Source organism: Danio aesculapii, chromosome 19, assembly GCF_903798145.1.
Source record: "Danio aesculapii chromosome 19, fDanAes4.1, whole genome shotgun sequence".
NCBI classification, from domain to species: domain Eukaryota; kingdom Metazoa; phylum Chordata; class Actinopteri; order Cypriniformes; family Danionidae; genus Danio; species Danio aesculapii.
Genome location: NC_079453.1, coordinates 42,574,692 through 42,597,442, shown reverse-complemented (window position 1 = coordinate 42,597,442; position 22,751 = coordinate 42,574,692). Strand labels below are relative to the sequence as shown.

General features: G+C 35.2%; 1 protein-coding gene across 1 annotated transcript in view; it reads left to right on the top strand.

Moving 5' to 3' along the window:
- Window positions 1-22,751, top strand: part of calcr (calcitonin receptor) — a 134,354-nt gene that overhangs the window by 94,898 nt on the left and 16,705 nt on the right. Inside the window, exons 10-13 of the mRNA XM_056480385.1 lie at window positions 6,793-6,919; window positions 18,533-18,686; window positions 21,422-21,482; window positions 21,582-21,648. Coding sequence (XP_056336360.1) covers window positions 6,793-6,919; window positions 18,533-18,686; window positions 21,422-21,482; window positions 21,582-21,648 — 409 coding nt within the window. The remainder of the gene's footprint in view (window positions 1-6,792; window positions 6,920-18,532; window positions 18,687-21,421; window positions 21,483-21,581; window positions 21,649-22,751) is intronic.

The following is a 22,751-nucleotide window of genomic DNA, read 5'->3' as shown; positions in this document are numbered from 1 at the left end:
CATTTTCCTTTGGCTTAGTCCCTTTAAAAATCAGGGGTAGCCACAGCGGAATGAACCGCCTAAATTTAAATAAAATTAAATTAAAGACATTAGCCATGCATCATCAATTATGTATTCAAGCTTTCATTTTCAGTTTAGAACGAAATAATATACACTGAAAAAAATTATGTCTGCAGACAATTGATATGGGCTGAATTTAAACAAACAAATTAAATTTAGCAACGTTCAACTTAATTTTGTTTGTTTAAATTTAGCCCAAAAAATTGTTTACAACCACTCAACTTAAAATAATTAAGTAAATCCAAGGAATCATCTTGGAATAATTTTAATAATAAATTTTGTAGGGGCCAGTGTGGTGGTAACACTGTCGCCTCACTGCAAGAAGGTCGCTGGTTCAAGCCTTGACTGGGTCAGTTGGCATTTCTGTGTGAAGTTTGCATGTTCTCCCCCTGTTGGTGTGGGTTTCCTCCAGGTGCTCCAGTTTCCCCCACAGTCCAAAGACATGCTCTATAGGTGAATTGGGTAAGTTAAATTGTCCGTTGTGTATGTGTGTGAGAATGAGAATGTATGGGTGTTTCCCAGTGATGGGTTGCAGCTGGAAGGGCACCCACTGCATTAAACATATGCTCGATAAGTTGGCAGTTCATTCTGCTGTGGCAACCGCTGATTAATAAAGGGACTGAGCCGAAAATAATAAATGAATGTACCGAAATAATATAATTACTAGAAATACTTGTTCAAACTAACATTTGGACACTTCATCATGTTGAACATTATTATGTCTGTGCCTAATGGATCTGATCAAGTTTTTATGATATCTCCGGGACAATTGTAAACATTTGCACTGCATTATTATTTACGATGCATCAAACGTGTCCGCTGCTTCGCTACAATATCTGGAAGTGTAACATAGCAACGTTTGTTTTTATGGTGCGATGGTGATATTTACAGTCTGATCTTCAGAGATGTCAGAGTCTTAATGTGGTCTTATTGGGTCCAGATGTGCTGCTCAGAGAGGTACGTGTCAGCATACAGCTGCGCTACGCTTTAATTTATGCCTCCTGAATAACGCCAGACATTTTTGCTTTGGAATATGGGAAATAGCTTTGGAAAATGAGCTCAACTTTCACTCCCATCCCTCTAGTGCTCCAGGAGCAGCTCTGCACTTGAGTTTTAAAACGCTTAAATCGAGTGAAATCGAGTTAATTGGCTGATTTTGAGGACATTTGGGAAAGAATGTTTTATTATTATCATTTGACAGATAAATATAGATAAAGTTGTTGATCAGCAGATGCTGAGATGGAGGAGTGAACCCAAATCTGGCCATAATTAATTTATTTTTGATAGATTTTTTTATTGATGTACAGTAGCAACAAACAAATGAATTATTTTCACTAATATGAACTAATTTTGAACAATACTTGTACAGCATTTATTAATTAAAATTTATTAATGCATTATTAACAAACAAATTCATGCTTGTTAACATTAGTTAATGCATTATGGGTTAACATGCAACTGTATTTTCATTAAAGGTGCCATATACTGCATTGGTTTAATAAGTTAAATTGTTCTCTGATATTCTACATAGTAGGTTTATGGTAGGGATGCACCGATACCATTTTTTTTTGGAACCGATCTGATTTCGATACTAAAATTCTGAGTATCGACTGATACAGATTCGATCCCGATACTGATAATATATCTTCTTTAATAATAACAGCCCTATAGGCATGATGCTTGCTGTAAACTAGGCTACATTATTTGAGCATTCATTATGACATTGATTTGTTTTGGTTCAGCTTATGTTTCCTTTTTTAATATTTAGATTTTTCTTTGAAATCTGTAATAGGAAGTCACGCAATACCCAATTTTGAATCACTGCCAGATGAAAGAAAGGTTTACAGGCTACTATTGGGCTCACCTGATTCCAAACATTTGATTTCAGACTTTGTAGATGTGTTTTCTCAAGAACTGAGTTACTCTACAGTTCATTTGAAGAATGCTTGGGAAGAGGAACTGGGTATACAGATTGAGACTGATACATGGGAGGAAAGTCTCAGTAGAATTCGATCTTGTTCTATTAATTCCAGGCATCAGTTAATTCAATTTAAAGTAACGCATAGACTGCACTACTCAAAATCTAAATTACACAGAATTTTTCCTACCATCTCCCCTACATGTGACCGGTGTAAGTCTGCTGAAGGCTCCCTGACCCACCTTTTTTGGACGTGTCCAAAACTTTATGATTTCTGGTGTGACATATTTAAATGGTTTTCCGATATGTATGGTTTTACCTTTACACCCGACCCAGAAATTGCTATATTTGGGTACTCTAGTTCTCTGCTGGATCATAATGTGTCCATACAAAGCACCATAATTTATGGAATTCAATTTAAGACATGGTTAACTTATCTTACTCAAATATTGCACATGGAAAGAGTCCATTATTATCCAATTATTGATAATCTTGCTAAGTTTTACAATATATGGCAACCATTTCTTTATCACCTGGACCAATATAATGCGGATTCTGATGCTTAAAATGCTCATTGCCCCTATTGACTGTCTCTTTGTATTTTCATTGAAACCATTTATATGCCCTAATTTCTTTTTAATAATAACTTTTTTTTCTTTAATTATTTTTTTTATTATCTATTTTTCTTTATTTTAATTATTATAACCATTATTTTCTTTGTATTATAATGCTCATTCCTTGTATTTTTTATTGTTGTGTTCTTTGGTAATTATTGGAAAATGTAAAACTAATAAAAAAATCTGTAATAGGCTACCACTATTGACCCTAATCGTTGGTAAAATAATCAGCCTTCTAGCAAAGCCTGATATTTTCCTGCAGGTTTGACGCAGACTAAACTAAACTGTCTGAGGCCAGTTCTATTTATTAATCCCTCGCCTAATCTCGCAGTGAGAGAGACCGAGAAAGTGCAAAAGAAGGTCCGCTTCAACGCCAAAACACAAACTGGTCTGTTAAATAAAACACTGATATTAAAAAAATGACAGTGAAATATTCACAGTTTCAGAGTAGCCTATATTAGGCTAAATAATTTTCTGTTGATGACAATTCATATTGTGCCCGTCAGTTTCACTTTTATTCATTTAATTAACTACATTGACCACAATGAGACAGGCTTTCTAAACTATTCGCAGCACTGAAAGTATTCCCCTCAGAAGAATATCTCGGTCGGAATGATGAGAGAACAGAAACTTTTAATATTACAGAATCATTTTACGGAGCGGCGCATGTCGTATCTGAAGCGCTTGATGCACACAGCGCGCAGCCCTCCGGTATCTGCGGACACTTTCAAAACAGCAGCACAAAGAAAAAGAAATCTGTGGGTTGAGGATCTGTCCATGTATTACTGAGCCTTTTCTAGTTTTCAATTTCAGGTAGGCCTACCTTGTGCGTGAAGAGCAGGTAATAACCCTCTCTACTCCAGTGTTGCGAATGCGATCTGCTGATCTAACAGCGCAACATAATTTAGAAACAGAAATGAACTCCTTGTTGCAGGTCAAAATAAACCCATTTAATGCAAAACTAAATGCATTTCTTCACTGATTACTTATAATAACAGGAACGAATAGTCTTGAAGAAAGTGTTTCGTGTTGTCATGAACGCAACACGCTGTTTGAATTGTGAATGAATGGAGAATGATTGACACTCGCAGCGGAGGGAAGCGCTGAACTGAACATGAATTTAAGCACTTGAATATTTATCTGTACTTCACATTAAGCTATAGAATGGCTTCAGAACATTTGGGATGTAGTGGGACTGCATGACAACTTTTTAGGCCCTTACAATAGGCTACCTTCATGGCTTTTGTTGAATTTTAAATTACACAGAATATAGCGCACGTGCAAGATTGTATTTGGATCAGTATTAGCTGGCCGATAACCGATCCAGCAAAAATATGTGGTATCAAACAGATATTCGATCCAAGTATCCGGATCGGTGCATCCCTAGTTTATGGGTTTGGTAAATTTAAAAAAATCTCCTGAACTGGTTTTATATGGTTATTTATTACTCCATAAAATATCCCCAGAATCAGAAGGTCCATAATTGACCAAAAGAGACCAATAGCGATGTATCGGATTTTATTTTTAGGCTATAATGTCAAAGTAAACACAGCCAGGAATTAATATAAACCTCTGCATGAACAAATGACAGTTGAGCTGAGTGATTCGACACGATTCGACATGAAATTAAACATACCTGAAGCCTCTTCAGAGTGGAGCTGAATAAATGTATAATCTGTAAATCTTGCATTTTGCGTCCTGATGTGAGTTTGAACATGTCTCAAATGATACTCAGTGATACATAGTAACAGTCTTTAAAGAGCCTTTATGTAATTTTTTTTTTAAATAAAAGTCAGACATAAGTTAAATATGAGCTTAAAGATAACTAAGGGATGGAAATGATCATTGTTGTGTCACTAGGAAACATTGTGGCTTATCAAACGCAGCCTGAGGCCTGCATATTAATGATCTCAGAGCTACATATGAGACTGTGTTCTCTTGAGGATGTGGTTGCTCGCCACGTCTGGATAAATGACCTAAAGTAGGCCTACATGCGAATCAGAAAAGTCGCGTAACATTCTGCTTCGTGTTCTGATTGACCTGCTGTTCATCGAGGCTTTACACTTCTGAAAGTTTACAAGAGAACAAGGAAACGATCATGACTGAGGCGCACGGTATGGCCATTTTCATATACTAATCTCTGATTACTAGACTGACTAGATACACCCAGATTTTCTTTATAGGGCACCTTTAACTTATGTTAACTAACATGAACTAATACTGTAATAAATGTATTGTTTATTGTTTGTTTGTGTTAGTAAATGCATTAACTAATGCAACCTTATTGTAAAGTGTTACCAGAATATATATATATATATATATATATATATATATATATATATATATATATATATATATATATATATATATATATATATATATATATATATAAAACCAATCAAAAATATATAAAATTTGCCAGAAAGTGATGTTAAGTAATTAAAAAACACATTATTTACATGCCTTGAATGTTTTAAAGCAATAAAATGTGTGAAATATTGTTCCATAATCATTCAGCATTCATGAATTATGTTTATTCTGAGCTACACATATTAAGAAAGATAAAATATCATGCTGTATTTTATTATGTTTTAATAAAATTTAAATTCATATCCTTGATGACAAATTGACTTAAATCTAGTGCTTTTAAAATATAGAGGCAACATATAAAGTACTAAAATGACCATTTAATAGTATTTCAGGGCTGCGGAGTCACTATATTTGCTTTCAAAAGTCAAATAAAATGAAACAGGACACATCCTAATGCCCTTTCAAAGTCCAGTTTGATGGCTTTTCCTCCATCTTATAGGACTTCATAAATTTCACTTTAAAAAATAATCCCTTGCAGACAGATTGAGGGTTTATTTTCAACCACTAGGCAATACATGGTCAAAACAGGCAAACATCTGACAATCACATTATCTGAAATAAAGCCTCAATTTATGTTCTGTTCACGCCATTAAATGGGTCGTATCATGAGGAATCAAAGTTCCTTTCATCTTTCAGACAAAAGAGTTCATTGTGGGGCTAAAACATAGCGTAACCCTCACATCTCCAAACTTTACCACTGAAACTGGGCTGAGAAACATTCCTGATATTAAAATCGCCATGAAACAAAAGTTAAGCTTGTCCTTTTTTTCAACTATTCACTTGAAACTTTCCTGAAATTAGGAAAATTTATGATTTCATCTTTTGGGAAGCGATTGGATTGTTGGAAGATTGATGAATTGATGAAGGCAGAGCAAAAATGACACACGAGAGCCTTAAGGACTTATAGCCCTGCCCAAGAAGACTGATAGCCGCGCCCTAAATTACTGATAGCCGCACCCTAAATTACTGATAGCCCCGCCCTTAAGGACTGATAGCTCTGCCCTAAAGGCATTCAATGTGAAGGTTATGGTATTTGATAAAATACGATAAGGGGAAATGAATTTGTACAAAATAATGAAGTGCACTGATACATGTGAGTTTGAACATGTCTCAGTTGTTGCTCAGTGACACATAGTAAACAATCAGAGCCTTCTGTCTTCTGTTTTTTTTTTTTCTTCAAAATAAAAGTCCCACATAAGTTAAATATGAGCTTAAAGATAACTAAGCGACAGAAATGATCATTGTTGTGTCACTAGGAAACATTGTGGCTTATCAATCGCAGCCCAGGGCATGCATATTAATGATCTCAGAGCTACATAGGAGACTGTGTTCTCTTGATGATGTGGTTGCTCGTCAGGTCTGGATAAATGACCTAAAGTAGACCTACATGCAAATAATGAGGGCGTGGCCCATAAGTCATGTAACAGTCTGTTAATCTGTTTCCGTTGTTAATCAAAGTGTTTCTGCAGACTGTTTTTATCACATGTGATTATAACAAACAGAATTAATGCATTTTTACTAGGCTGGCTATAATCACACAGTTGCCACACAAATGTGTTAAAACATCTGCTTATAAAAGTGATTTTTTGGTTAATAGGTCCCGTTTAAAGGATCTTCCATCATAAAGAAGCATTTTACTAAAGCATGAACTCAAATCTCAGTGCTGAAAAGTTCAGTTAGGAATAACTCAATCCATTTCGAAGCTGATTGTTTTTTTACGTTCCAAACTGAGATGAGCTGTCAAACTGAATTACTGCGCAGAAAGTCACACACAAGTGTCTCTGTCATGACTGATCAGCGAGCGATGTTTGTTTGTTTCTCATTCAGGAGTCTGAGCTGTCAGAGAATCACGCTCCACAAGAACCTGTTCTGCTCGTATGTGCTCAACTCAGCCTTCACCATCGTCAACCTCATCACGGTGGTCAACAACCCCAAGGTGGTGCAGAGGAACCCGGTGCGTGACTTCACCTGCATAGCACTCATGTTATCATTATTTCTGTTCTGCTGAAAAATACTCAGATCCAAATAATAGATCAGAGGTGTAAAAAAACACACAAGTATTGTGCTGGATTCAATCAAATCTTTGTTTTCTTGTTACACTTCAAAGGTTTGGGGTCGGTATGGTTTTTTTTTTTTTTTTGAAAGAGATTGATACTTTTATCCAGCAAACAGACATTAAACTTGACACAAAAGACAGTGAAATGAATTGTTACAAAAGGTTTCTATGAAAAGAAAATCTTGTTCTTTTGAACTTTTCATCAAAGAATAAAGAAAGAAAAAAGAATAAAAAGTTCATAAAAGAATATTACGAAGTTTTAATAATATTAAGGTTTGATAATATTAAATGTTTCTGGTGAGTTGAAGCAACATCAGCTTTGCATGACAGAAATAAATTACAGTAATTCATTCATTCATTTTCCTTTGGCTTAGTCTCTGATTTATTAGAGGTTGCCACAGCGGAATGAACAACTAACTATTCCAGAATATGTTTTTACACAGCCGATGCCCTTCCAGCCGCAACCCAGTACTGAAAAAACACCCATACACTCTCACATTTCTATACACACTCATACACTATAGTCAATTTAGTTCATCCAATTCACCTATAGTACATGTCTTTGGACTGTGGGTGAAACCGGAGAACCCGGAGGAAACCCACAGCAAAATGTGGAGAACATGCAATGAAAATACTTATTTTAAATTGTATTACGGTTCGATTGTTTTTGCAATATTCTTACTGGTTTTTGAACCTAAAATGCAGCCTTGCTAAGCATAAAAACAATAAAAAATGACAAATTACCCTATTTAAAATGTAATAAGTAGTGTACCTTTTCAAATACTTTATAAAAGTAGAGTAACTGATTACACATCTGATTACTTTTTGATTACTTTCTAATGGATATTTTCAACTAAAGCATTTTCAAGCCTTTATACCAAGCAGGTGTGAGCTTACAGTAGCTCTGTTTACTGTTAAGAGTTTTAAAATCTTTCATCACTTGAATTAAGAATATATTCATTTAATTAATAATTTAAAGTACAGCCACCACAAAACCAGACCTTATCACAAAAAAAACAGTTTACTGTCGGTACAAAATCAATATTGTAGTTAGTTGTGCAGGGTGATTTTTGTGGTATTTGCAATAAAAAATACATCTAAGCTATTTTTGCTATTTTCATTTTTAAATCAAAGCAACTTAAATCTAAGTCAATCAGATCTTAGTGATCAATAAAAAGGTCAAATAAAAACATATGAGGCATAATTGTTCAGTTTAGTTATTGACTGTGAATAATATGCTGTATCAAACAGAAACAAATTATAGAATATAACAGCAAAAACAAAACATCCAATAAAACCAGGTGTTACACATTTAAGGTACTATAGTAATTTATAGTAAAGGAATAAGCATTATATTGTATATATATTTAGAACTCTTCATTAATAAATTACATTACATAATGTAGTATTATTAGTAACTATCATGAACTAATAGTAATTACCATAGTATACTTCAGCCTTTACTACAGTAAACTATATATAGCTATAGAACTCCTCTCCCTCAGTCATCTTTCCCTCAAGCAAATTTCTCATGTTAACCTAATTGGTTGGCGATGTCACCGACCAGAGCGAGAGGTGGCAGTAACGCAGCAAAAAAATTGTTGTCGGCCACTGAAAAACAGGAAGAAGAAGAAATCACCATTTTCGCCATCATAACGTTTTACTTTCATCCGCTAGACACCGGCCTCAAAGCTCCGTGAATGTCAGTGCCGTCAGCGATCGGTAAATCTAGCTTGTGTGGACGCTACTGCGCTACTTCACTAATAAAATAGCTTCACTACTGAAGCTTCAAAAGCTTTTTGATTTATAAAGTAGCGACGCTACCGCCACACTACAGAGAAATGTAGTTAAACTAGTAGCGACACTACTTGCAGCTCTCAGACTGATTGTAGTAGCCTAATGCCTTCAGCGGCAGAGAGGATTAACGTAACTGGTAGATGTGGTGCGCCGCAATCAAAGCGGAAAACCAATCAAAAGCATCAAAATAGCACCGCTTTAATAAATGGCCTTAGCAGAAGGCATCGTGCATATCAAAAACAGGCAAATTAACAGATTAATAATATTACACATATTTAGATGTAACCCCATTTGTAATCTGTAACATTTTCATAAGTAACTGTCATTTAATTACACATTTTTCTCAGTAACTGTAATGAACTACTGCTACTTTTATTTTGTAATTAAATTACGTAACGCCGTTACATGTAACTAGTTACTCCCCAACACTGTTAAGAACAAATTTTTGAATGCCAAGATCAGGCTGATAATGATAAATTAAAATGAAAGATTACCTGATGAAGTAAAATCAATAGAAACAAATGTCAACAAAATTAAAAAGAAATCAGTTTGCTGCCATGCCAAGAAAATATCTCTCATATTTATTTAGTTTAACTGAAAACGAACATGCATTCATTCATTCATTCATTCATTTATTTTGCTTAGGCTTAGTCTCTTTATTCATCAGGGGTCGCCATAGCGGAATGAACCGCCAAATTATCCAGTATATGTTTTTACACAACGGAAGCCCTTCCAGCTGCAATCCAGTCCTGGGAAACACCCATACACTCTCACATTCAGACACTGCCGCCACTAGCTTGCATGGTTCGGGATCTATAGAGCTGCCCATCGTTGGATTTGCTCTTCAGTGTTTGGACACTCAGTGGTGATTTTAAACCACACTGAACTGAGCTAAACTGAACTGAACTTAAACACTGAAAACTGAACTACACTGTTCCAATTTACTATGACCTTTTATGTGAAGCTGCTTTGACACAATCTACATTGTAAAAGCGATTTACAAATAAAGGTGAATGAAAGGTGAATGAACATATGCTACGGGCAATTTAGGACTGTGGGAGAAACTGGAGCACCCCGAGGAAACCCACAACAACACTGGGAGAACATCCAAACTCCACACAGAAATACCAGTGACCTTCTCGCTGTAAGGCGAAAGTGCTAACCACTGAGCCACCGTGTCGCCTAAAACGAACATAATTAAAATATTTAATTAAGTAAATAACATTTAATAATATAAATAACCGTTTACAAAATCTAATTTGCATATATAGTCGAAGTCAAAATTATTCGGCCTCCTGTGAACTTTTTTATTATTTTTCAATTATTTCAAATTATTTCCCAAATGATGTTTAACAGAGAAAGGAATTTTTCACAGTATTTCCTATAATATTTTTTCTTCTGATTTTTTTTTTTAAATTTTGGCTAAGCAATATTTTATTTTGATTGGCTACAGAACAAACCATTGCTATGCAATGACTTGCCTAATTACCATAACTTGCCTAATTATACTAGTTAAGCCTTTAAATTGCACTTTAAGCTAAATACTAGCATCTTGAAAAATATCTAGTAAAATATTATGCACTATCATCATTGTTATCATCATTAGTTTTTAAAAATATTACGTTTAGAAATGAAAAAACAAAATCTCTCCATTAAACAGAACTTGGGGAAAATATATAAAAGAATTAAAATTAAACAGAAGGGCTAATAATTCTGACTTTAACTGTACATCCAACAAACAACAACAATTCATACTATAAATAATTTTACAGTACTACACAGAATTAAAACTACGATTCACTTCATATCCTAATAAAAATCAGTTCTCAGCCAGGCATTAGATTTGGATTTCACAGTAATGAAGAAGCACATTTTTAGGCCACTTCAAAACGATCCACCGTTTAATTCTCATTGTATTTTCACAGCGTGAAATATTTGCTCGGAATATGATCTTTTCAGGTTTCGCTCTCTATGGAGGAATGCATAAATCTGCCGCGCTGGAATGTTCTGCATGATCTAAGAGGTGTGGTGAGGAGATGTGCTTCAAGAAAAACATTCACTTTCAGCTACTGTACCTAACATGAACGAGGACAATTACCTATTCTTTTTTCACTGATATACCAATATTATGAGAAAAAACATAAAAGTGAGACATTATAAAATGGTTTTCACCCACGTCTTGGGTTTAAAAGCACTCTGTAATTATACATAAGATTGGAAAAAGTACTTTTAGAGTTTCACAAAGACGATAATCATCCTTCTTTCTCGTCTAAAAGATGCATTATCGCATTCGCCAGGCTCCTTTGTTTAAAAACCAAACGCTGCGCCTGTCAAACGACCATCCCTACTCATGCTTTCTCCAAATGATGTCTGTTTTATGAGCTCTGAGTAATGCAGATGTCTTAAACTGTGCATTCTTTGGGAGGCGGGGTGTGGGCGCATTCTCTATGCTTAATTTACGGTATCCTTGTTCATCCTGGAGAACAAGCTCCGTCTGTTTTCCCTCCATCTCGAGCACTCAAATGCATTTTCGGCCTCAAGGAGAAGAGGTTACAGAAAGCGATACCCCTTCTAGTTTACACTTAAACCCCCATTTCTGACACCAGCTAGGCTTTATTCGGACATAAATGGCATTGCATCTGAAGGACGTCTAAATGAAAGTAAAGCGGAGCTGACTTCTGAAAGGGAATTGTGTGGAGAATAAGACATGAGGAGTTGCCGCCAGTTGCGTGGGTGCATGGAGCTGTGGACATATGGTAAAAAGTTAATCTGGTTGACTGACGTGTTGTTGTGTGATCCGGAGCTCAGCGGTCTGAGAACAGACACTTTGCCAACGTTTCTAATTAAAACTGCACACATGTCGTAATGAAGGAGCCAGGCGCCTCAAGTATTTAGAGGACAGGAACATCCGGGCAATGTTAAGTGCAAAAACAGCTATTCTGTACTGTAGGTATTTGTGCAAATGTCACACTTTATTAGGATGGTTCCCTTTAGGTTTACATTTCTGCATGGTAATAACATGCGGTTTCAGTAATCTGAGACAATCCCAATTCTACCCCTTTGCCCCTTAGTTCAAGTGAAGGGGTCGGTATGTCCCAATTATCTTTAGCTTGGAGGTGTAGGCGTAAGGGGAAGTGCAATATAGCTCTGAAAACTGAGGTTTTTTAATACCACACTAGAAATAAACGAAGAGATATAAGAAGTTTCCCTGAATACACTAGCTACATGGGTCCAAAACTGATCAAGAGACCCACAAATGTAAAACAAAATGGGCATTAATAAGGATTTTTACTACAAACATGCATCTGATCTTGTGAAAGTAGTGACGTGGCCTGGTATAGTGATTAATACTCGGAATTTGTACTCTGCATCTACAATCCTTGCCAGTGCTGGGACTCTTTGGGCCTTAGCATACACTCGGCGCAATAAAGCGCAAGACGTGTTTGGTGCGATTTGTTACTGTTTTCAGACCCAAATTTTTTAAGTTTTGCACCATGTTGTTTTAATAGTAAATCCATTTGCGCCACTTTGGAGACTCATGGGTGTTTTGGTCTAAAAAGGAGGTGTGTTAAGGCGTTGCTATTCTGAAGAACTGAAATAGACCACACCATTGACCGACTAAAATCTTGTCTAAAGTCCAGCGCAGAGCATGTTAGATATGCGCATATGTGGGTCCAAACGCTTACACATTGCTTAAACACACAGGATGTGCAGCAAATGAAAAAAATTAAAGGATTAAAATGTTACAAAAATTATTATATTTTACATAAATACAAAAACCACTGCCTACACATCTTCTTCATCTCGGGTGACTTTTTTTTTCCAGTTTATTCTTGACAATTTGCATCTGCATAATGTTATTATTATTAGCAGTATAATTTATTATTTGCATATTTATATTTGTGTTATTAAAAACAACCTGTTGTCCACCTGTCGGGTTTTGGAGACATATGCATCACCATATGGGACATAAGAATAGGACGTGTGTTTGGAAGTTATAACTCCACACTTCGTTATTATTGTTCATTTATTAATTTGCTGGAAATTAGAACTGAATTTAGAAATAGTTTTGAAACAAATCTGTGCGCTTAAACTAAATTAATTATGTAGGATAATGGATGTCTTCAGTGGAGTGAGTTTCCACCATTTCCTTACTCCATGAAAGTAAAGGAGTAAAGAGTAAAAATAAAGAGGCTGAATGGAGGGGGCTCGTTCTTTATCCCTGCGACCATCTGTCTGTTTAGCTTTTTTCTCACTAGTGAAGCATTCAGTTTTTCCTCTTACAAAGTCCGCCATGTAAATAGCAAATACACCATGGCGTAATGACTCTTAAAGATATTAGGAGATGAGACTCTGATTGGCTTAATGCATGTTATGCTCAGAACACACCCATAACTCATTAAGAGAATAAGCACAACCCTGTTAGACCATGCGCAGGGGCGCAAAGTGTATTTTTCCATCCTTAAAATAGCAAAACTGAAATTTAAAAACACCCTTAATGCTTTTGGACCCTGCCCTCCAGACTTTGCGCCTAGACAGTTAAAATAGAGTCCTTTAACTCTCTAACCATTAGGCCATGGGGGCCTCCAATGTATTACCTTCATATACATTCAAATTGATAAATATTTGCTGTTGGTGTTTTTTTATACTAAAGATCATATTTTCTGTCAGTGGGTAAAAAGTATTTGGACCATGATGTCAACATGATGTCAAATTAACATCAAGTATGACATCAAAAAACATTCCAAAACTGCAAAACAATTTGTTGTGAAAACCTTTGACATCCACAAATTGATGCCCTTTTTATTAATCTGAAAGCTTCAATTGTAAACACCAAATTCACTTTCAATTGTATGGCAATTAGATGACAATTCAATCAAATTGGCATCTAATTTAAATTAAATAGTGTCAAAAACACATTAAAAATTATACAAGTATCTTTGTATCGGCAAAGATAAAATAAACTGCTATCAAAATATGGCTCAACTAATAGTGTGAGCTTGAGGCAAATATTGGAACCTGATTAACCTTGATCTTTGCTAATTATTTTTTTTAATGTTAATATTATTGACCACATGTACACTCTAGAGGATAAAATGTTTAATAAAACAAATATGATAGAATATATAATTGTTTTATGTATAAAAAATAGGCTTGTTGCTTGGATTCAACTAATCAAATAAGAGTCTATTATGTTATAGTATATCATGGGCGGCATGGTGGCACAGTGGGTAGTGGGGGGTTGAGCTTTAGGCTAATGACCCATCTCGTAAAAATTTGATGTTACGAAACACCAACATGGTGCGGCTAAATATCAACTTCGATTAAAAAACGGCCCTGTGTGCGTAAGTATATTATATTATATTATATTATATTATATTATATTATATTATATTATATTATATTATATTATATTATATTATATTATATTATATTATATTATATTATATCAATGCAGTGGCGCAGTAGGTAGTGCTGTCGCATCACAGCAAGAAGGTCATTGGTTTGAGCCTCAGCTGGGTCAGTTGGCGTTTCTGTGTGGAGTTTGCATGTTCTCCCTGTGTTTGCGCGGGTTTCCTCCGGGTGCTCCGGTTTCCCCCACAGTCCAAAGACATGCGGTACAGGTGAATTGGGTAGGCTAAATTGTCCATAGTGTATGTATGTGTGCAAATAAGTGTGTATGGGTTTCCCAGTGATGGACCCCAGATTAATAAAGGGACTAAGCCGAAAAGAAAATGAATGTATGAATGAATATTATATTATATATTATTTTATTATATTGCAGTAATTTTATGATTGTCATAATGTTAAATATGATATTTTTTTTAACTCAAGCTCAACTCGACTCAACTCAATGGTCATAATCTAGGATGACAATGGCAATATTCATTCATTTAGGCTCAAAGAGCTAAAGAAGATATGATTTTCACCACCAACTGACCTGAATCCCATTGCATGTCCTTGTTATTGGGATGTGCTTCTGGAGACTTCACATGGTGGTTTGTCTTTGAGGGTTATATACAGGAGTTAGGGGCTTTTATTGTCAGTACAATGGATGCATTTCTTGATGGAAATAAACAGTGACATTGCAATGAAGGTTGTCGAAACAATGCCATAAGCAATGCATGCCTTAATCAAAGTTAAAGAGGATCCTAAAGATGCTGATTATCTGACCCTGAGGAGAAGCACTCTTTAAAGCCTGCTCCATCAGATTCCTTCAGTGAGGTTCAGGTCAATTGGTGAATAATTCATGTAAAAATTAAGCCTTCTTTTACAGTTTGATCATGATGAAGCTTGGCATTGTCACCCTGAAATATGACCGTGGGATACTTTTTTTGACACACTGCATCAGTTCAGGTTTAGAAAAGCATGGCAGAAAAATATAACATGCCAGAAATATATATATATTAATCAATGCAATAAAGATCCAATCATAGACTTTTAAGTATTTTCTAATTTAAATCCAAACAGACTTTTTTCGCATTGGCAGTATAATAAATTACACTCACAACAACACGCCAACACAGGGAGAACCTGCAAACTCCACACATAATAGACATAAAACAATCATTACAGAATGTTAGATTAACAACACAGCAATATCGTCAGTTGCAGCAGATCGATTTTACAGCAGCATGTTAATATTTCCAACATATTTTCAGCACACAAGCACACTGAAAATAAATACAGGTCGTGACTAAATGTGGAGGATCATCTCCAAAATGAAACCAAGACACTTGCTGTGCTTTAAACATTGTGGTGAGGTGTTGAAATTAAAGAAATGGATTCATTACTATAAAAATGATATGGCTGTTAGACTGTTGCAATTCTTTGTGTTGTCAGTATGCTCATGTCTATATAGGTGTATGTGCATGTGCTGTGTTTCTATATTTATATATCGTAGTTAGCTTTACTTACATTTGAAGTCAATATTATAAGCCTTCCTATCAAAATAATTATTAATAAAATTTCTAAACATCATAGTTAACATAATAACATCATATTTTACTAGATATTTTTCAAGATATTAGTATTAAAGTTACATTTAAAGTTACAATTAAAAGTTTAGTGACATTTAGGCTACGTTCACACTGCGAGGCTTATTGTTAAAATCTGAATGTTTTCTCAGATCTGATTTTTTTTGCATGGCTGTTCCTGTTTTTTGCATAAATCCTGTTCCTAAACTGACCCACATGCGCAAAAGTACAGATACAGATAGCACAAAATGTCTAATTATGCACACAATGTGTATACTGTATGAAGTAAGCATGTTGTCAGATCATGCTTATGATTATTACTCTTTTCACAGACAACCGTGGTGTATTTCATGAGCAGTAAAGGGTTGTTCTGCTACTACTAATGTGTATTTCAGCATTTGAGACCTAAAATAAGTCTCTTTTGTTTGAAAACACTGATTATGTGTGATTTATGACCAGCGCGGCGCATGTCGCTCTGACCACCAGTGTAGTGAACTCATTAAGGGTTAATGAGCAGCCGCAGACTGAACTGTGAAGGCGGAGTTGGTTAATCTCCGTTTGCAGAGTTATTTCATTTTACTTCATAATAAACAGCGGACACATGCAGAAGGGGGGTTTGAGTGCTCGAGCACCTGCCTTTTTTTCTCTCGGAGAGAAAGTTCCTTTGCACACGGATCCCCTATCCGCAACACCCACAATGCTCTTCAGCTTCGCAATCAACCCGTGCCTCAATTGTTAACCAGATTAGTTAACAAGCACCAGTTTTGCCTTCAAAATCTTTTTCAACATGAACAACCAACTTTCTGTGGTACAGTAATCGCCCTGTGTGCCGTTCTACTATGCTGCTGAGGAGTAGATGATGTTTGCAGCATAGAATGATGACGCATGTCGCTTGTAGATTATGTAAAAGTCACATGAAATCCGACATAACCGTTTACACAGCGGTCGCATTACAAAACATCAGATCTGTGTCTGATTTAAGACTCCATATGAAAGTGGCACAGATCTGACCTGAAAATAGATTCCATGCGGTTTGGGCTGTTCACACTGTCATCATGAGTCACATGTGGGGAAAAAATCTGATTCTGGCCACATTTGGCTGCAGTGTGAACGTAGCCTTAAAGGCTTAACTAGGTTAATTAGGCAAGTTATGGTAAGTCATTGTATAACAGTGGTTTGTTCTGTTGACGATTGAAAACAAAATATTGCTTAAGGGGGCTCACTTTCCAATGCAACCTAAAACAACCTAAAAACAAAAAAAATCTACGTCTAATGATGTCACAGCTTGACGTTGTGTGGACGTTACCACTATGACGTTTATCAGATGTTGGACTTTGGTTGCTAAATCTAACAAATAGATGTCAGCATTTGACATTAATATAGCATTGGTTTAAGATGTTGGCTCGACGTTGAATTTTGGTCACTTTCCAACACAACCTAAAAACAACCAAATATCAAAGTCTAATGATGTTACAGTTCATGCATTGTGGACGTTTCCACCATGATGTCTATCAGACGTTGGACTTTAGTTGCCATACCTGACGAATAAATGTCAGTACTTGACGTCAATATAGTGTTGGTTTAAAATGTTGGCTCAATGTTGAATTTTGGTCACTTTCCAACACAACCTAAAAACAACCAAATATCAAAGTCTAATGATGTTACAGCTTGATGTTGTGTGGACGTTTCCACTATGATGTCTATCAGACGTTCGACTTTAGTTACAACACCTAACAAATAAATGTCAGTATTTGACATCGATATGGTGTTGGTTTAAAATGTTGGCTCGACGTTGAATTTTGGTCACTTTCCAGCACAACCTAAAATCAACCAAATATCATTGTCTAATGATGTTACAGCTTGACGCTATGTGGACGTTTCCACTTTGACGTCTATCAGACGCTGGATTTTGGCTGCCATACCTGACGAATAAATGTCAGTATTTGACGTCAATATAGTGTTGGTTTAAAATGTTGGCTCAATGTTGAATTTTGGTCACTTTCCAACACAACCTAAAATCAACCAAATCTCAACGTCTAATGATGTTACAGTTCATGCATTGTGGACGTTTCCACTATGATGTCTATCAGACGTTGGACTTTAGTTGCCATACCTAACGAATAAATGTCAGTTTTTGACGTCAATATGGCGTTGGTTTAAGATGTTGGCTCGACGTTGAATTTGTCACTTTCCAACACAACCTAAAATCAACCAAATATCAACGTCAAATGATGTTACAGCTTAATGTATTGTGGACGTCACCACTATGATGTCTATCAGACGTATTTTGGTTGCCATACCTAACGAATAAATGTCAGCATTTGACGTCAATATACCATTGGTTTAAGATGTTGGCTCAATGTTGAATTTTGGTCACTTTCCAACACAACCCAAAAACAACCAAACATCAACGTCTAATGATGTTGTTATTGGAATAACAGACATCGGCTAGACATTGAATTTGGGTCAGCTGACATCTAAATCTAACCTAATATCAATGTCTTATGATGTTGTGTGCCTGCTCGGATCACTTGAGAAATATTTGGAAAAGAATGAATATTTCACAGGAGGGCTGGACTAAAAATGTTGCCCTCAACTGTATATTGACCATATTTATCCACCTACAGTATAGGATAATGGGGGTCTCAAATAATTGTTATTTTGGGGGTCGTGGGCTGGGAAACCCTGACATGAAGCATCAGTTTCCTTCACTCTCTCTCTTTCTCTCCTTCCTCAGATCAGCTGTAAGGTGCTGCACTTCTTCCACATGTACATGCTGGGCTGTAACTATTTCTGGATGCTCTGTGAAGGGATTTACCTGCACACACTGATCGTGGTGGCTGTATTTGCTGAGGAGCAGCATCTGCACTGGTATTATCTTTTGGGCTGGGGTGAGTTTAAACACCGCTCCATCTGTCAGCAGCGACCACATTGTAAATATGAACGCCCTCCGTATTTTGCGAAGCACGAATCGTATCATGACCTCTTTTCATAGGCAGCTGTTTCATCAGTCTACGCTCCATAATTTATTGAAAACATTTGCTCATGGTCACGTCCTCCTGCTCCATAAACACTAAACACTGTCGCCGGCACAAACACTTGTTTAAAGACTGGACAAATCAGCTACAGTTGGGGCGCAGTGTGCTGGATGTTTGGGGTCATGGTTTATTTCACATTCTGATGCAGATTAGTGTTCTTCCTACTGACGGTTTTATTATGCCGCTTTATTGAAGATTGGGTCCAACTGTCTTGTTTTGCCTGTGCTCAATGTTAGCAATGACATGGACAAAGAAATTGGGGTAAAAAAGCCATAAATTATGGAGTGTTATTAAAGATTGTGTGATAACCTTGTGCTGGATCATGCATTCCCCAAAGGGAGAGAGGACTAGCCTCAACCGTCTGGAGAAAATCTCTTAATATGCCTTGTGGCTGAGAATATGCAAAGCTGCTATGATAAAACATTATATCAAACATTATAGAAATATTTCACCCAAAAATCATTATTCTAGAAGTCTTTTATATTGTGACACTTTTTATTTATACACTACCATTCAGTTTGGAATACTACAGTTTTTTAGGGGTAAAAAAACACTATATATATATATATCTTTTTCAAATATTTCCAAATGATGTTTAATAGGGCAAGGGATTTTTCACAGTGTTTCCTATATTTTTTTCTGGAGAAAGCCTTTTTTTGTTTTATTTTCAGTAGAATAAAAGATTTTAATTAAAACATTTTAGAAATGACTTATTAAAACTCTTATGTTTAGAAATGTGTTGAAAAATCTTCTTTCTGTTAAACAGAAATATAGAAATTCCATTAAACAAAAATATACAGGGGGGCTAATATTTGAGGAGGGTTAATAATTCTGACTTCAACTGTATATATATTTTATATTTAGATATTTTTTTTCTTCCCTGTTTCTGTGTAACAGAAATTATATATATAATATATATAGACACACACACACACATACATATATATACATATACACACAGTTTTATATATATATATATATATATATATATATATATATATATATATATATATATATATATATATATATATATGTATATATATACATTTAGTCATTTAGCAGACGCTTTTATCCAAAGCGACTTACAAATGAGGACAAGGAAGCAATTTACATAACTATAAGAGCAGCAGTGAATAAGTGCTATAGACATGTTTCAGATGTGTAAAGTCTAAGAAGCAAAGCATTAGTAATGTATTTTTCTTTCTTTATTTTTTTGAGAGAGTACAGTTAGTGGTATAGCCAGAGAGGCATATATATAGGTGTATATATATATATATATATATATATATATATATATATATATATATATATATATATATATATATACACACAAACACACACACCGTGGTCAACATTTAAAGTGGTTCACCTTTTACCAAAGTTGTACTAAAACTATTGAACAATACCCATTTTTGCCTTGGGACAATTTTGAGAACATTTTTGATTTACTTTGAATGTTGACTACTGTATATATATAAATATATATATATATATATATATATATATATATATATATATATATATATATATATATATATATGAAATTCTCTCCGTTAAACAGAAATTGGGGGAAAATATAAACAGGGGGGCTAATAATTCAGGGTGGCTAATAACTCTGACTTCAACTGTATATATAAAGGTGACAGACAAAAAAAAAAAAGTTTAACGTCAGTTTGAAATTTTAACTTCAAATGAGCCAAATGAAAATTCAAAGAAAAAAAAGCTCTAAATGAATATATTTAATTTGAAAATGAGAAGAAATGTTATTAAACCTTTAATTTAAAAAAAGATATCAGATTTGTGGTGAATTGGGTAAATCTGCGATTGAAGTAAAATAATAATACACAAACAAAAGAAGTGATGCTTTAAATGAATTATCACCCAAGACATTTATAATGCTACAAAAAGAACAATGAATTGCTGTTCATTGAAGATTCACGAAAAATTCATCAAAGTTTTCTTAAAAATTTAAATCCAAGAAAAATAGGAAGCACTCTCAAATTTAAAGCTTATTTAAGCAAAAATAAAGACTTTTTGCAATAATTGAGCACCAAATTTTGGCAGTTTAGAGTGATCTGCCAAAACATAATGTACAGTTAACTGTAATAATACTGTACTTGCTTTGTTAATCATGTGATTTTAATCATTCCAAACTAGTTCATGACTTGAGAAAGATGAAAATAAAAAAAGCTAAACAAATGTCCGAGCCACACCTTTTCATGTGCCCTAAATAAAGTGGATAGAGAAAAAACATCACAAATGTGTTATAAAAGTAGCTTTTAAGATTGATGCACTATTATCCAAGTCATTTAAAGTTATTAGATAAGTATGGGTGAGAATCGGCTCATTATTCAATGATAATCGTCCACTCCAGAGCTCAACTCCTTTCACATCAAAGACAGTTCTTGATTTAGCCTGTAGATGCAGAGCTTGTTCATCTATAAGATTTGAAACGCTTCAGTAAATCAACTTTCGCAGTTTTGCATGGCCACGGCTCACAGTCTAATAACAGTTATACCGTTATCATTCATTTTGCATTAGAGCTACAATATTTTCTCTGACTAATGTCTCAATTCTCCTTTCAACAGGATTCCCCCTGGTGCCTGCATCCATCCATGCTGTGGCGAGGAAGAAATACTTTGATGACAAGTGAGTAATGTTCAGTGTTTTTCAGCAGTAAATACTTAAGACAGGCCAGGTTTGGTGGACAGTACGTCTGATATGGGATTTATTATATTTTTCCACTAGCTGCTGGATGAGTGTGGAGACGCATCTGCTCTACGTGGTTCACGGCCCCATTATGGCAGCTTTATTAGTGAGTCAGCGCCTTTTACACGTGCTTTGTTTTCAATTAAAGGGGTCCTATTATGTATTTGATATTTTTAACTTGTAAGTTGCTGAGCTTGAAAAAGATCTGCAAAGTTACGAATTTGTATGTTGCAATGTTATTAGCAGAACAGCGAACTCCCTCAGACACCTCTATTGTAATACACAATATCACAATATCTTACACTGTAAAAAAACGATTAAATGGATTTATAACATTTTTTAAGGTAAGTGTTTGCAAACGATTTATATGGGCTGAATTTAAAGTGCACCTATTTTACCCCTTTTTCAAGATTTAAGATACGTCTTTTGTGTCTCCAGAATGTCTGTAAAGTTTCAGCTCAAAAAACCCATCAGATTATTTATTATACCTTTCAGAATATTGGAATTGCACTGTAGCTGCTTTTGTTGCCTGCGCCTTTAATGCAAATGAGCTAGTTCTCCCCGCCCACTATTCCCACATGCCTGTCAGAGTGTATCTCCATCTCCTGCTGCGTCAGATAAACAGCACAGGGACAGACATGAAACAGATGCCACGTAACGTTTGTGAGAAATACTACAGTAAGAACTCTCCCAATGATTATTTGATGTATTTTTTGTGGAGTTAATTCAAGCATTTCTGCAATAATGAGTCACACACAATGTCGTTACATGTCATTGTACTGACATACGGCTGTGATGATGATTTACAGTGATTTTACTGTCTTTATTACAAACATGAACCGATCACCTAAAATCTCATTCTTGATCAACTTTGATCAATGATTGATGATCACAGAGAGCTGAACAGGTCTTTTAATCCCAGCTGCTTTGCACACGTCCTGTCTTGTTGATATGATTATACACGAGACATGTTAATATGCAGCTGTCAATCAATTCAACTCTTACATCACGTTGCGGTCGGCCTCAAAATGGGAGGGATTTAGATCCTATTTTAACATCAGGAAATTAAAAAAAAACGTATTGAATTTATATCATCCCAATATGACTGTGGACACACTATACCTACACACAGATCTGTCCAAACAGCTACAAAAAGACTAAATTTAGCAATGTTTAACTTAATTTGTTTAAATTCAGACCATATAAATT